General features: G+C 45.4%; 1 protein-coding gene across 1 annotated transcript in view; it reads right to left on the reverse strand.

Moving 5' to 3' along the window:
* The window catches only part of LOC137332569 (M-phase inducer phosphatase 1-B-like), a 37085-nt gene extending 27263 nt beyond the window's left edge, over positions 1-9822 (reverse strand). The window contains exons 1-4 of the mRNA XM_067996491.1: positions 8258-9822; positions 5792-6003; positions 3146-3228; positions 1793-1841 (exon numbers count right to left, since the gene is read on the reverse strand). Of these exons, the coding sequence (XP_067852592.1) occupies positions 1793-1841; positions 3146-3228; positions 5792-5982 (323 nt within the window). The 5' untranslated portion in view covers positions 5983-6003; positions 8258-9822. The remainder of the gene's footprint in view (positions 1-1792; positions 1842-3145; positions 3229-5791; positions 6004-8257) is intronic.
* Between the last annotated feature and the right edge of the window lie 5081 nt (positions 9823-14903).

The raw sequence follows: 14903 nt of genomic DNA on the forward strand, positions 1-14903 counted from the left end.
GAGAATGAACTCGCCTCTGAGTCAGAAGATTGTGTGTTCAAGTCCCACTTCAGAGACATGAGCACAAAATCTAGGCTGACACTCCAGTGCAGTACTGAGATAGGGCTGCACTGTCGGAGGTGCCGTCTTTCAGATGAAACGTTAAACTGAGGCCCCGTCTGCCCTCTAAGGTAGACGTAAAAGATCCCGTGGCAATATTCAAAGAAAAGCAGGGGAGTTTTCCCCGGTATGCCAGCCAATATTTATCCCTCAACCAACAACACTAAAAACAGATTATATGGTCATTATCACATTGCTGTTTGTGGGATCTTGCAAATTGGCTGCTGCGTTTCCTACACTACAACAGTGACTACACTTCAAAAGTACAACATTGTCGGTAAAGCGCTTTGGGGTGACCGGAGGTCATGAAAGGTGCTGTATAAATGTAAGTTCTTTCTTGTTTTTTCTTTTAAAAGTGATGAAATTGTGGAACCATTTGGCAGGTGGTTTGAGCAGCAGCAACAGGCGAATCAAGTACTGTTTGTCTCCAACAATCTAGATAGACTGAGGTAACTACAGCTGATATTACATTGGGCCAGGCTGGCCCAGAGTGCCTCTGCCACTGAAGGAGAGGTTTGGGGTGGGGGGGGCGAAAAACGGTCCCAAAGTTCATTATGAAGCACAATGAATCCCAATAGGAATCTCCAAAGGGGTGTGGATCCCAAACCAGAGAGGATTTAAGTCCTCTCTGGTTTGGAGTCCACACCTCTTTGTTGAGGTCTATTAGGGTTGAGTGCGGTTAATTTAAAATGACACACTTCACTCATTTGTTTTCGTGTTCTCCAAATCAGGCGTGGTCTTCTATCAGAAAGGAAATTACATGGCAATATTCAATATTCAGAAATCCCTGAAAGTGCAGCTTCAATGGTTAGGGCTTCATGTAGTAATGGGTCAATATTCCAGGACAGCCAGCCTCTCCTGAACAGCTGCCACAGAGCAGATGATTAATGGTAGCCCCAGGCTCACCAAGTAACTGCACACATAATTCAGTTGTCTAAAAAGAGGACAGTTCTTCCCAGAACATGTCCCTAGGAGTTCTAGTCTTTCACTCCTTTTTCACTGTCTTTGCCATGTTTTGAGGAGGGATGCAGGCAGGTGGAAAGAGAGAACAATTTCTTCCAGATATTAAAGTAACGCAATAGCCAATTTTTTTTACACAAACAGCGTCACTGATGGCATTTGATTTCTTGGAAGAGATATTATCTGAATAATGTAGCTGCCAGCAAGCAGTATCGAGAGGGAGAGGGGGCGGTAACTGTTTACATCGCACCTGACCACTGATCAACAACGGGAGTGTGAGGATGCAGACGGTGCACCTCACTCTGGAAAGGGATGGGGGTGAGAGATCAACAGTCACATACCACCCATATCGCCTTTCCCAACACGTGGACTTGGTTCAATCATTCAGAAACCTGATGAACAGGTTCCTGATTCAACAGGGACCAGAGGGATGAGGGTTTGGTATGCATGCAGGAGTGCATAGTGAAAAAATTCAAGGCTTTATAAGCAAGGGATAAATTTAGAAACTTGGATGGGCTAAATCACTTTTCCATATCTTTAGCTTCTCATGTTATAAAGGGAAAGACATACAACTTAAAAAAAAAAACTTTTAATTTGGACAGCTCTCCAGTCTCAAATGCTGCATCCATGATCATGTACGTGTGGATCTCATTATCCAATATATGTGGATTTCTCTAGTGTATTCTGTTAATGATCTCAGAGTCAGTGGCAGAACAATTTGAACATTACTTACGATTCTCCTGATTGTACATCTGTCTGACCAGGTGAGTCAAGGCACAAACCTGAAACAAAAAGAGTGTCTTGTTTATTCCCTCATTGCCATTTTATTCAACCCCCACACCATTCTAACACTTGGAAATTTCCTCCACTGTGTCAGCAGATGCAATTCCGCTAGAATGAGCTGGTCTGAGTCACATTCTCCTACATCTCCCTCACATCCTCACCAAGGCACAGCCAGAACCACCACTCGACTGGCCTTGGAGGTTAGGGCCAGCAAAGGCCAAAACGGAGCATTCATATTTATGACTTTAGGTCAGAGGTAAACGTTAGTTCCAATTGAGTGCACAGCTCTGACCTATGGAACCATCAGTTCATCCCGTCAATTAAATCCCCAGCTTTATGCATTGTGCCCATTTCGCACTCTTCAAGAGCGTACTCTTCAATGAGCACAATATGCACGACAGCTTGACACACGATGGCAACAGCCAATCAAACAATTACACCTCTGATGAACTCCAGTAGTTTTAAAGCAAAATAAAGATATGCAAAGGAAACAGAGACTTAATTGTTGTAAAGTAAACAAAAGCTCAGATCAATCACAAGTTAGTTGTGTGGTCAGGGGACTCTGCAGATTTGAATGCGCTGGTCCGTTTCAGGCCGGAGGCTAGAAGCCTCTCAGCATTTTAAGATTGCTTTGCATCTGTAACAGAAAGTGAGATATCTGTGCAGGTTAGATGCACTATTTTAAATACACAACTGGTGGACCTCTAGGGTTTTGTTTGCAGCGAAGCACAAGCTCCTCTGACTCGGGGGGTGTGAATGTGGTGCACATCTCTGGAGAAAGAACTTAGAAAGACGTTCCTAAGGCTTATGCCCAAAAACAGCGAAGCCAGTATATTTTGATTTTCTTCTGAAAAACAAATAATTAGGGCCTTATTCACTGCAGCTGGATAAATAGGTAGCACGGCTGCAGAAATAAGTCTTTATGTAAATAACCCTTATTTTGCTTATATTGAGAATTCAGAAATAAGGCACAGGTGGTTTACTTATTCCCTGTCCTGCTTTCTGAGAACCAGCCTCAAGATTTTTTTTTTAAAAAAGCATTTAATTTTCCTAAAAAGTTTTAGCCTTCAATAGTTCTTTTCAAAACATCTGGAAAAAACAAGCTCAAATATATATTCTGATGAAAGGTCATCGACCTGTAACATTAACTCTGTTTCTCTCTCCACAGATGCTGCCTGACCTACTGAGTGCTTTCCAACATTTTCTGTTCTTATTTCAAATATATATAGTTATAGCCTAAGGAAAGACATGCTTTAGCTTTTGCATTGAGAATAATAAATTCGGAAAAAAAAGTGTTACTGACCTCTGCATAAAATCTCCGGAGATGCTGATGTCTCACCTCCATTACTCAGATTTGACATGTCCAGGCAACGTTTCGGAGTCTCACTGAAAGAGAACCAGAGCCACTCAGCTGCAATTCACACGATACCTTCACCTCTCAAATTTTGATCAATCATCGCCAAGACTTTTTTTATTCATTCGTGGGATGTGGGCGTCACTGGCAAGGCCGGCATTTATTGCCCATCCCTAATTGCGCTTGAGAAGGTGGTGGTGAGCCGCCGCCTTGAACCGCTGCAGTCCGTGTGGTGAAGGTTCTCCCACAGTGCTGTTAGGAAGGGAGTTCCAGGATTTTGACCCAGCGACGATGAAGGAGCGGCGATATATTTCCAAGTCGGGATGGTGTGCAACTTGGAGGGGAACGTGCAGGTGGTGTTGTTCCCATGTGCCTGTTGCCCTTGTCCTTCTAGGTGGTAGAGGTCGCGGGTTGGGGAGGTGCTGTGAAAGAAGCCTGGGCGAGTTGCTGCAGTGCATCCTGTGGATGGTACACACTGCGGCCACAGTGCGCCGGTGGTGAAGGGAGTGAATGTTTAGGGTGGTGGATGGGGTGCCAATCAAGCGGGCTGCTTTGTCCTGGATGGTGTCGAGCTTCTTGAGCGTTGTTGGAGCTGCACTCATCCAGGCAAGTGGAGAGTATTCCGTCATACTCCTGACTTGTGCCTTGTAGATGGTGGAAAGACTTTGGGGAGTCAGGAGATGAGTCACTCGCCGCAGAATACCCAGCCTCTGACCTGCTTTGTAGCCACAGTATTTATGTGGCTGGTCCAGTTAAGTTTCTGGTTAATGGTGACCCGCAGGATATTGATGGTGGGGGATTCAGCGATGGTGATGTCATTCAATGTCAAGGGGAGGTGGTTGGACTCTTGTTGGAGATGGTCATTGCCTTGCACTTTTGTGGCACGAATGTTACTTGCCACTTATCAGCCCAAGCCTGGATGTTGTCCAGGTCTTGCTGCATGCGGCCATGGACTGCTTCATTATCCGAGGGATTGCAAATGGAATGGAACACTGTGCAATCGTCAGCGAACATCCCGATTTCTGACCTTATGATGGAGGGAAGGTCATTGATGAAGCAGCTGAAGATGGTTGGGCCTAGGACACTGCCCTGAGGAACTCCTGCAGCAATGCCCAGGGGCTGAGATGATTGGCCTCCAACAACCACTACCATCTTCCTTTGTCCTAGGTAAGCCTCCAGCCACTGTAGAGTTTTCCCCGATTCCCATTGGCTTCCATTTTACTAGGGCTCCTTGGTGCCACACTCGGTCAAATGCTGCCTTGATGTCAAGGGCAGTCACACTCACCTCACTTCTGGAATTCAGCTCTTTGTCCATGTTTGGACCAAGGCTGTAATGAGGTCCGGAGCCGAGTGGTCCTGACGGAACCCAAACTGAGCATCGGTAAGCAGGTTATTGGTGAGTAAGTGCCGCTTGATCGCACTGTCAACGATACCTTCCATCACTTTGCTGATGAACGAGAGTAGATTGATGGGGCGGTAATTGGCCGGATTGGATTTGTCCTGCTTTTTGTGGACAGGACATACCTGGGCAATTTTCCACATTGTCGGGTGGATGCCGGGTCATAAGGTTACAGATTGTGCTGGAACACAATTCTGCTGCTGCTGATGGCTCACAGCGCCTCATGGGTGCCCAATTTTGAGCTACTAGATCTGTTCTGAATCTACCCCATTTAGCACTGTGGTAGTGCCACACAACACGTTGGATGGTGTCCTCAGTGTGAAGACGGGATTTCGTCTCCACAAGGACTGTGTGGTGGTCACTCCTACCAATGCTGTCATGGACAGATGCATCTGCGACAGGTAGATTGGTGAGCACGAACAGGAAGTAGGAGAGAAGTTAAGGGAGGTGAGCTGAAGCACAATTCATGGGGCAAATTTTGACTAACAGTGAGGATAAGGTTAGCAAGACCAAGCATTTAAGAAGAGAGTTCCAGAATACAGGATATGGTGGCAGACGGCACTGAAGGGGGCAGGGGCAGAGGAACACACAGTAGTTCAGAGTCAGAAGAGCAGAGGGTGCACAAGCTAGGACACGGGGCTAGAGAAGATTGAAGGGGGAGGTGTCATCTGGGCCACGGAGAGAATTGAAAATAAGAAATTTGAAGTTAAACAGCCTAATAGATATCATTACATCATACACAGTCCCTTCCCCATCTCAGCCTTGGCCTCCTATATCGTCTTTTCCCACCTGTTGCATCAACCGCCGAGGGGAAAGATCCTCAGCCACACAGCAGGAAGCCCACTCCAATCTTCCATTAAACATTTCTCTGACATTGATAGCTCTAATCCTGGAACTATGGCCCAGTGCTGGGAGGTTGTACAAAGCAGGCACAATCCTATACATCTTCTAGATGTGCCCAAAATTCCAATCCAACTGGCAGAGCGTGCTGCCGTTCGTAAGAGATATCATCCAGCTGCCCATTTCCCAAGACGTCTCATAATAACCCCACTGAATCTCAACATGAGATGATTTTTGGGCTCCCTTCTCACTGCAGCTTACCGATATAGGAGTGGAATCAGATAAAATCTTACCCCTCCACCCACCCAGTCATTATGGGTCAAAGTGCTAGAAGAGAAAGCACCCCATGTGCTTACCCATCACAGGAGCTAAGGTTACTCATGTTGAGTGCACGATTAGGCACAGGCGAGGTCATTGGCTCCGGGGAGAAGGACATAGAAGAGTTGGTGCCCTGGATGATAGACAGCAACTTCTTGCATCCCAGTCGGAAACTTGGACAGGAGTCAGGACTGAGAGCCATTGAAATATCTTCACACTCGTCTATCATTGCAATACAGGTCCCAAACACCTGGGAGAGGAAAAAAGCAAAGTGAAGGAAAGTTTCATTTAGCCCAGCGATACAAGTTGAGATTCACTCACATTAGATAGAAATGCTTTACTACTTTCTATAGGTTTCAATCATCAGAAAAACAAAATGGTGATTTGGGGGGAGGGGGAGAAATGCAAAACATTTAGGTTTTATATATTACTTCTCCAATCTCCCCCCCGACCCCGACCCCAACCACCTCCCCAACCCATCTGGGATGGATTCATCCAAAATTTCCCGGGATGTGAACTTTAACATAAACTGGATTTGTAGTTCCATAGCACCCTTTAAAAAAGTTGTTCTGTAAAATATTTAAGCAGTGTTCAATAATGCTCGCCACTTTGAAGCAAAGGCTAGTCAATGTGGCTAACTGAAATAAGAAATAATTGGCAGATGAAGTAAGCGATTTTTTTTTTTTTAGTTGTTCTTGCAATTCCCTCCCCACAACCCAAGAACGCTCCAAAACACTGCACCACAAAGAGGAGAGATGTACATCTGCACCCATGTTCATCCCATGTTATAAGCTAATTCAACTGAGTGTAGGACAAGCACTCGCCACAAGCAGAAAGAAAAAGATATGGCTGGTCACTCTGGACAAGTTGTTCAGCTCCCAGGACCTGGTCACAGGCTGGGATTGGCATAACCCAGAAAACAGTTCTCCACCCCATCTCCCAAGACACAGAAAAGTTGCACAACATAGGAGAGATATACATTCTCTGTTCACCCCCAAGAAGCCATCTGAACCCATTATATCACAGCTGCATCTCTCAGCTGGTAAGCATTATTCTCTCCAACAAACATTCCTCGACCTGGTTCCTGACACCAGTTTTTTTTTAACGTTATCCTGGTATCTACACGGAAAGCAGCCATTTACTGCTCTGGAGATGGATCACTGCTGGCTGTAATTACATGGTAGTCTAAGACTGCTGTTTTTAAAAGAGCTGTCACAAGTATAAATGCAGCATGAAAATCCCAAACATCCAAAACAGCTCTGACCATCCAGTTGTAGCAACAGCAGCGAGTGCAGCAGATTGTGGGATGCTGCATATCATAATGTGTAATGTATCCACCACTTGTACCCATTGACTGCCACAAGTCTTGACTCCTCAGACAATGCACTGGGTATTACATTAGGCATAGGGCTATTTTATTCTGTCCATTCCAGCTTCGGAAACTTGCAATACCATTGTGCACGCACATATGTGACAGACTGCACGAGTTTCAAAATTAGCAGAAGTGTGCGCTGCTGGCACAATGGAAGCAACTTCATTTGACGTGTTTCACTCACACTGGCAGACAAGGTGCCACAAGGGCATTGGACACAGCTAACTTTTTTAAAATCACAAGTTAAGACCACAGCTAAATCTAAAAATATAATTTTAAATAAATGCTAATGAGACACCAAAAAACACTTGCCTGATGATTCAGTGAGTAAATGAGGACCCAGTTTGGTACTGAGCCACAGGGACCAAATTGCTGAGGTGTGATCTCAGCTGGGGTGGCAGTCGGGGTGCGATGATTTGCCTCAGTGCCCCTGGGTTAGGAACATGAAAACCAGCCAGGGTTCCTGGACAGTAGCCAGTGACCTCCACTGGAAAACATAGCAGATGCGGATCTCAGTGAGGACAAGATTGGGCTCAGCTATGGTACTTTACACAATCAAATAGCCTGTCAACACTGAGCTAACTCATGAAGAATGGCTATTTGGGCAAAGTGCTGGACAATTGCTCGCGCATGTGGAATAGCATCTCAGCATGAGGCACGCTCGGCAGGAGAGGAGGGGGCAAGACTGGAAAATTTATTTTTTTTAAAAAGATCTGTAGTCTCCAATGGAACCTTTGCTGAATCTTCCAATCTAAAATGTTGGTCACCAAGTAAATAGCCCAGAGAAGCTGGTGTTATTGATTTATAAACACAGATACAGTCATGTTAACTGATTCGCAACAGTAGAAGCAGATGAGAACGGAGCTGAACCAGTCCAAATATTGGATAGTCCAGATAACCTTTAATAAAACCTTATTTGGAGAACAAAGATGGACAAATTTTACGATGGCTGCTGGACTCATACAACAGCTCCGACAGCCATGTGGGGCCTTTTGAACCTGCGATCCCCACAACCGTGGCACCCAGACACTGGTGTTCAAATGCACTGTGCAACATTACAGTCAGTCCATCCTCCTTCAAAGTGTTTAAAATAGAACATTAAACACGGGATTCTCACTGCATGATCACTTACCTCTTCAGATTCGTGAGGAAAGGAGCTGGCAAATCTCACAGCTGCATTTAGCTTATGGCACCATCAAATACAAGCCCCGTGTGCAGGCATGGATTTCTTCCTGGCTCCAACTAGTCAGACAGATGCCATGACCTATATGATCAACCCAAGCCAAGCTGGCAGAGCTTGGAATGGTCAAGGGCTATTGCCTATTCTCCTGAACAGTATCCACCCAGCACTTGGTAAAGAGGGGCTATTGCTCCCACTCGTCCACCACCTGATACAAGGAGGGAATTATTTTCCCTCTATCACACCCCCATTCCTATAACTAGAAAGGTTTCACGTCTCTCTCCTCCCAACTACCAGAACCGGGGGTCCAGTCACACTCTCCCACCCTAACTCCCAATATTATAATGTCTATTCTCTCTCTCTTACCCTAACTCCCAGTATAGACTCTAGTTTCTCTTTTTCTCACCCTAACTTCCAGCATCCAGGATCTAGTCTCTCTCTCTTTCTTACCCTAACTCCCAGTGCACAGGGTCCAGTCTCTCTCTTCCTTCCTTCTTTTTCTTTCTCTCTCTCTCTCTCTCTCTCTCTGAATCCCAGTACTCCAGGTCTAGTATCGCTCTCTCTCTCTCTCTTACCCTGAATCCCACTACTCCAGGTCTAGTATCTTTCTTACCCTGAATCCCAGTACTCCTGGTCTAGTATCTCTCTTACCCTGAATCCCAGTACTCCTGGTCTAGTATCTCTCTTACCCTGAATCCCAGTACTCCTGGTCTAGTATCTCTCTCTTACCCTGAATCCCAGTACTCCTGGTCTATCTCTCTCTTACCCTGAATCCCAGTACTCCTGGTCTAGTATCTCTCTCAGCCTGAATCCCAGTACTCCTGGTCTAGTATCTCTCTTACCCTGAATCCCAGTACTCCTGGTCTAGTATCTCTCTTACCCTGAATCCCAGTACTCCTGGTCTAGTATCTCTCTCTTACCCTGAATCCCAGTACTCCTGGTCTAGTATCTCTCTCAGCCTGAATCCCAGTACTCCAGGTCTATCTCTCTCTTACCCTGAATCCCAGTACTCCAGGTCTAGTATCTCTCTCTTACCCTGAATCCCAGTACTCCAGGTCTATCTCTCTCTTACCCTGAATCCCAGTACTCCTGGTCTAGTATCTCTCTCAGCCTGAATCCCAGTACTCCAGGTCTATCTCTCTCTTACCCTGAATCCCAGTACTCCTGGTCTAGTATCTCTCTTACCCTGAATCCCAGTACTCCTGGTCTAGTATCTCTCTCTTACCCTGAATCCCAGTACTCCAGGTCTATCTCTCTCTTACCCTGAATCCCAGTACTCCTGGTCTAGTATCTCTCTCACCCTGAATCCCAGTACTCCAGGTCTAGTATCTCTCTCACCCTGAATCCCAGTACTCCAGGTCTATCTCTCTCTTACCCTGAATCCCAGTACTCCAGGTCTAGTATCTCTCTCTTACCCTGAATCCCAGTACTCCAGGTCTATCTCTCTCTTACCCTGAATCCCAGTACTCCTGGTCTAGTATCTCTCTCAGCCTGAATCCCAGTACTCCAGGTCTATCTCTCTCTTACCCCAGCTGCTGATACATTAATTACCATCTTGCCTAACAACAACCTCTGCTTCCCCACTTCCGGCTTCAAATGGATTTTAAATCTGCCGCAATGACGCGGATACCCTAAGAGCCAATGTCGTCTCCGCTTTCGGAAGCCGCCAATCGCGGTCTGCTGCATGCATCGCGTCATAGAGGTTGTGGACCCGCCCCTCAGACGCGCTGATTGGCCAATAACCGGCTTCCCGTTGCTGAATGTCACAAGCTGTATAATTGGATTACGCGAGTGCCAATCAAGCCTCAGCTCCCTTAAAGGTGCACTGGTGTACAATCACTTTTAAATTACCATTTGAGTGTAGTTTGGTGATTTCCTGCTTTCTCCTCTCAAATAGTCTAAGAAAACAGTTCAGCAGATGTGAAAACAAAGGCACATGCAATGGTGTAGATGGCATAGGGGAGAAAAGGCACAATCATGTCACCAAAGATCTGGAACAAAGTGCTTAACTTTACATTAGAATGAACGAAGCAAGAATAATTGCAAAACATTACCCCAAAGCAGGTACAGCATTTGCTGGGGTGAAAACTTACACTAAGATGGTGGAGTCTGAGAGCAGGCTGTTGAGGGGCACAGCCTGTACCACACACAACTCACCCAGGTTTGCCACAGCCCTGTACAGGATTGGACCACACATGTTTTGAGTTGGCTGTTTAAAAATTTCTAAAATTTAGGTGGGACACCAAAAGTCAAGGTACTTCCTAAGTAGATGTAAGGAAAATGGTTGCCGAGCCAGGATTGGAGAGATTAGGGGGGGTGACTGAAAGTTTTAATGGAAGATTTTGAAAAGGTTTCTTGAACATGGAGAGGCAGAGAATTCCAAAGAGTAGGACTGAGACAGTTGAAAGCTCTGTCACAAACGTTGGGTTAAAAGGAGGGGGATGCACAGAAGGCTGAAGTCAGAGAAAAGGAGCACTTGGGAAGGAATATGGGCTGCTGGATATTATAGAGATCAGTAGGGGAAGACCATGAAGGCATTTATAGATGAGGACCAGGATTTTGAATTTAATGCATCAGGAAATGTCAGTGGAGATGGGGCTGTTGGCCAAGCAGGACTTAGCGTGGGAAAGCATACATATGACAGAGTTTTAGACAATTTGGAGTTCCTGTGCCTGTGGATGATGCCACTGAGGGGCAGTGTGTAGATAACGAAAAGGAGGGAGGCACAGATAGATCCTTAGACAGTGCAGGGGATGGAAGGGAAGCCCATACTGGAGATCCATTGGCTGTGTTTGGATAGATAGCAGTGCAACCATGCAAGTGCAGTCCCACAGAGCTGGGTGACCAAAGAGAGGTGTGGGAGAAGAATCAAAATGTTGCAGAAAGGTCCAGGGGGACAAGGATGAATGATGTTCCACAGTCACAGAGGATATCATTTGTCACTTTGGTTAAGGCCTTTTCAGTGCTGTGAGAAAGCCAGAAGGCAAACTGGAGAGAATCCAACAGGGAGTTTCAGGAAAGAGGGGCACTAATCTGCCAGGCAACATGTTTGACGACCTTAGAGAGGAAATGAAGGGTAGGGATTGGGAGATAACAGCAGATAATGGATAAATGAAGGGTGGGTTTTTTAAGGAGGGGGATAATGACTGTAGTTTTGAAGGAGAATAGAACAATACCTGAGGAAAGGAAGCCATAAACAATGTCAGCTAACATGGGGGCCAGGAAGGGATGTTGAGTAGTCAGTAATTAAAATGGGAGGGCATCAGGAGAGCTGTAATTGGATCTAATGGATGAGGTGATCTTGGATGGGGGGGTGTGGAGGGGTAGCTGGGAAAGAAACTGCACAGAGAAGAAGGTCCTGAGCTATAGTGGGTGGCAGATTGAGGGGCAATGGGGGCTGGAGTAGGAGGAAGAGGAGAAAGCATCAAAGTACATTTTTCACCACATATGTGTATGCTTTGTGAAATGGAAGCATTGGCTATAAAGGTTTCAAGAAAAACATCAGAACTCTCAAGCCATGATCTTATTCTTCCCCATTGTGGAGAGAGATTAGTGGGGGGGGGGGGGAGGGGAAAGGATAGCCAAAGAAAAGGGAGTGGAGGAGATTTATGAAAGCAGGGAGGGAGGTGGCAAGGGATCTAGATGAGGAGTTCCAGGGGATAGTGGCTAAAAGTGCAGCACCAGGAAACAAAGATAATTCATGGAGGAACGAGGAGCAGAGGATCTGTGCAAAGATGTATGGTGGGGATGTATGGTCGTCTGCCATGGCAAGAAACTTTTAGCAGTGAAAATATTGGTGGGTGGTCTATCTGGCACAAAAGCCTACTGGCCCTAAAGATATGCCATAAAATTGCTGCATTTTCTTACAGATATGATTACTGGGACGGTTGACTCCAAATGATGCTCAAACATTATCACCAGGGTAGCCTGTGCTACTGCAGATATTCTTATCTGTTGCTATACAAACTTTTAAAGTGCGATGTTCAGACTTTTTTTAACTATTGTTTATTCAGATTGTGCAGGCTCGCGAATGAAAAATTGACAACTTGGATGAAGTAACAAGGGGGCTGTTAGGTGCCTAAGGAATTCTCCTACCTAAGAAAGAGTCAATGCCTTTAGGAGAGAAGGAGAAAAAGAAACAAATTGGCAGGAACCCAAAATATTTAGGAATAGTTAGTTTGACACACAGGACAATTGGTTTGTAATAAGATAAGGAAGGTGGACCAAAGCTAATCAAGTGTGGAAACACATTTAACACTGTAATATGGTTAAATGATTAAATCGTTTCTTATATTGATCTTGTTTTCTGGTAATCAGTTATTATTCTCTAAACTTGCAGTGATTACATTACAATCTTTCAGACAGTGACTCATTTCTGTCACGCACCGACTCTCCTTGTAGTTAGAGAATAGCTACCGAGGTGAGGTATGGGTCCGTGCTTGTGGAACCGGTAGGAGTCAATACCTTCAACAGGGGTGGGGAGAAAATTGCTAAAACCATTGATAGTCATAATCTTAATTACATGACCACTCTTTTACTTCTAGTCCCCAATTTCTCACAACCTTCCTTGTCTATTTTATTGACACCACAATGGTCATTACTCCTCTGTATTTTCCCCTCTAAGCCGTAAATAGGTTGTTCTATACACCCTTACTCCTCTCAACATTCTCACTGTGTTTAAATCAAGACTTACCAAAAACTCTGCTACTCGTATCCTATCCCACACCCAATTCCCCCTCAACCATCTTCCCTGTCCTTTCTCCTCCTTGCGCTAAAATCCCTCCGTGGCTTTGCCCCTTCCCTTCGCTTCACATTTACAGCCATGACTTCCTAAATCCCTACTTTCTCTGCCTCCCACTTCTTCTTTAAGACCTTCCTTTTTCACCAAGCTTTTGATCATCCTTCCTAATCTCTCCCTTGGCTCTGGGTCCATTTTTTCCCCTCACACCTCTGTGAGGCACCTTGGGATGTTTTTCTCTGTTAAAGGTGCTATATAAAAGCAAGTTATTGTTATAACACTGTCTTCTCCTCTAATTTTTTTAAGAGGCACTCAGAACTGTGGGACTCCTTACCTGCCTCAGTCTTTTCCTTCCTTCTACAATCTTTAGGTTTTTAAAACCCAAGCTCGGCATCATCTAGTCACTATTTCCTGATTCATTCATATTTTTGTTCACTCTTCTTAGCATATAAATCCAGATTTGACTTAAAAGGCAACATCTGAGGAAAATGGAACTAGTGAGTCCAGTGGGTTAGACACAGGCCTTTCAACTCTGGGACCTGCGGTCAAATCCAATGGAGACTGATAGGATGAAAGTGTTTATTATGTTTTTGAGTTTTTATATTTTTCTTGTCCGAGATTTTTTGGTTTCTGTATTTTAGATCACTCTTGCAGGCTCTGGAGTCCTCCAATACTCTCCTATTTCTCAACTACATGCTGCCCCTCGTGACATCATCCAAAAACACGTCAGGTTCCACATGTGCGTTGACGACACCCAGCTCTACCTCACCACCACCTCCCACGATGCCTCCACTGTCTCTAATTTGTCACACTGCTTGTCTGACATGAGCAAAAATTTCCTCCAACTAAATATTGGGAAGACTGAAGCCATTGTCTTCAACTCCACCACCAACCAACCAGTCACCAACTCCATCCCTCTCCCTGGCCACTGTCTGAGGCTGAACCAGACCGTTCACAACCTTGGCATCCTATTTGACCCTGAGATGAACTTCCAACTAAATATCCTCTCCATCATCAAGACCGCCTACTTCCACCTCCGCAACATTGCCCGTCTCCGCCCCTGCCTCAGCTCATCTGCTGCTGAAGCCCTCATTCATGTCTTTGTTACCTCTAGACTTGACTATTCCAATGCTCTCCTGGCCAGCCTCCCATCTTCTATCTTCCATAAACTTGAGCTCATCCAAAACTCTGCTGCCTGTATCCTAACTCGCACCAAGTCCCGTTCACCCATCACCCCTGCGCTCGCTGACCTACATTGGCTCCCGGTCCGGGAACACCTCGATGTAAAAATTCTCATCCTTGTTTTCAAATCCCTGCATGGCCTCGCCCCTTTCTATCTCTGTAACCTCTTCCAGCCCTGCACCCCTCCAAGATTCCTGCATTCCTCCAATTCTTGCCTCTTGCGCATCCCCGATTTTAATCACTCCACCACTGGCAGTCGTGCCTTCAGCTGTCTAGGCCCTAAGCTCTGTAATTCTCTCCTTAAACCTCTCTGCCATTCTACCTCTATCTCCTCCTTTAAGACGACCTTTAAAACCTATCTCTTCGATCAAGCTTTTGGTCACCTGTCCTAATATCTCCTTATGTGGCTCAGTGTCAAATTATGTTTGGTAACGCTCCTATGAAGCACCCTGGGACGTTTTACGACATTAAAGGCACTATATAAATGCAAGTTGCTGTTGTTGAGAATTTTTGGTTTCTGTATTTTAGGTTGTTCTTGTACATGATTCCCAACTCCCTATGCCCTGGAGAGTATCTTCAATGACACTTTTGTAAGTTTTTGCTAATGGGCCCAGAGGAATAAACAATAAACCTTTCTATTAATTAGTTTAGCAACTGGAATTATCCTGTACCTCCACA

Source organism: Heptranchias perlo, chromosome 14 (assembly GCF_035084215.1).
Source record: "Heptranchias perlo isolate sHepPer1 chromosome 14, sHepPer1.hap1, whole genome shotgun sequence".
NCBI lineage: Eukaryota > Metazoa > Chordata > Chondrichthyes > Hexanchiformes > Hexanchidae > Heptranchias > Heptranchias perlo.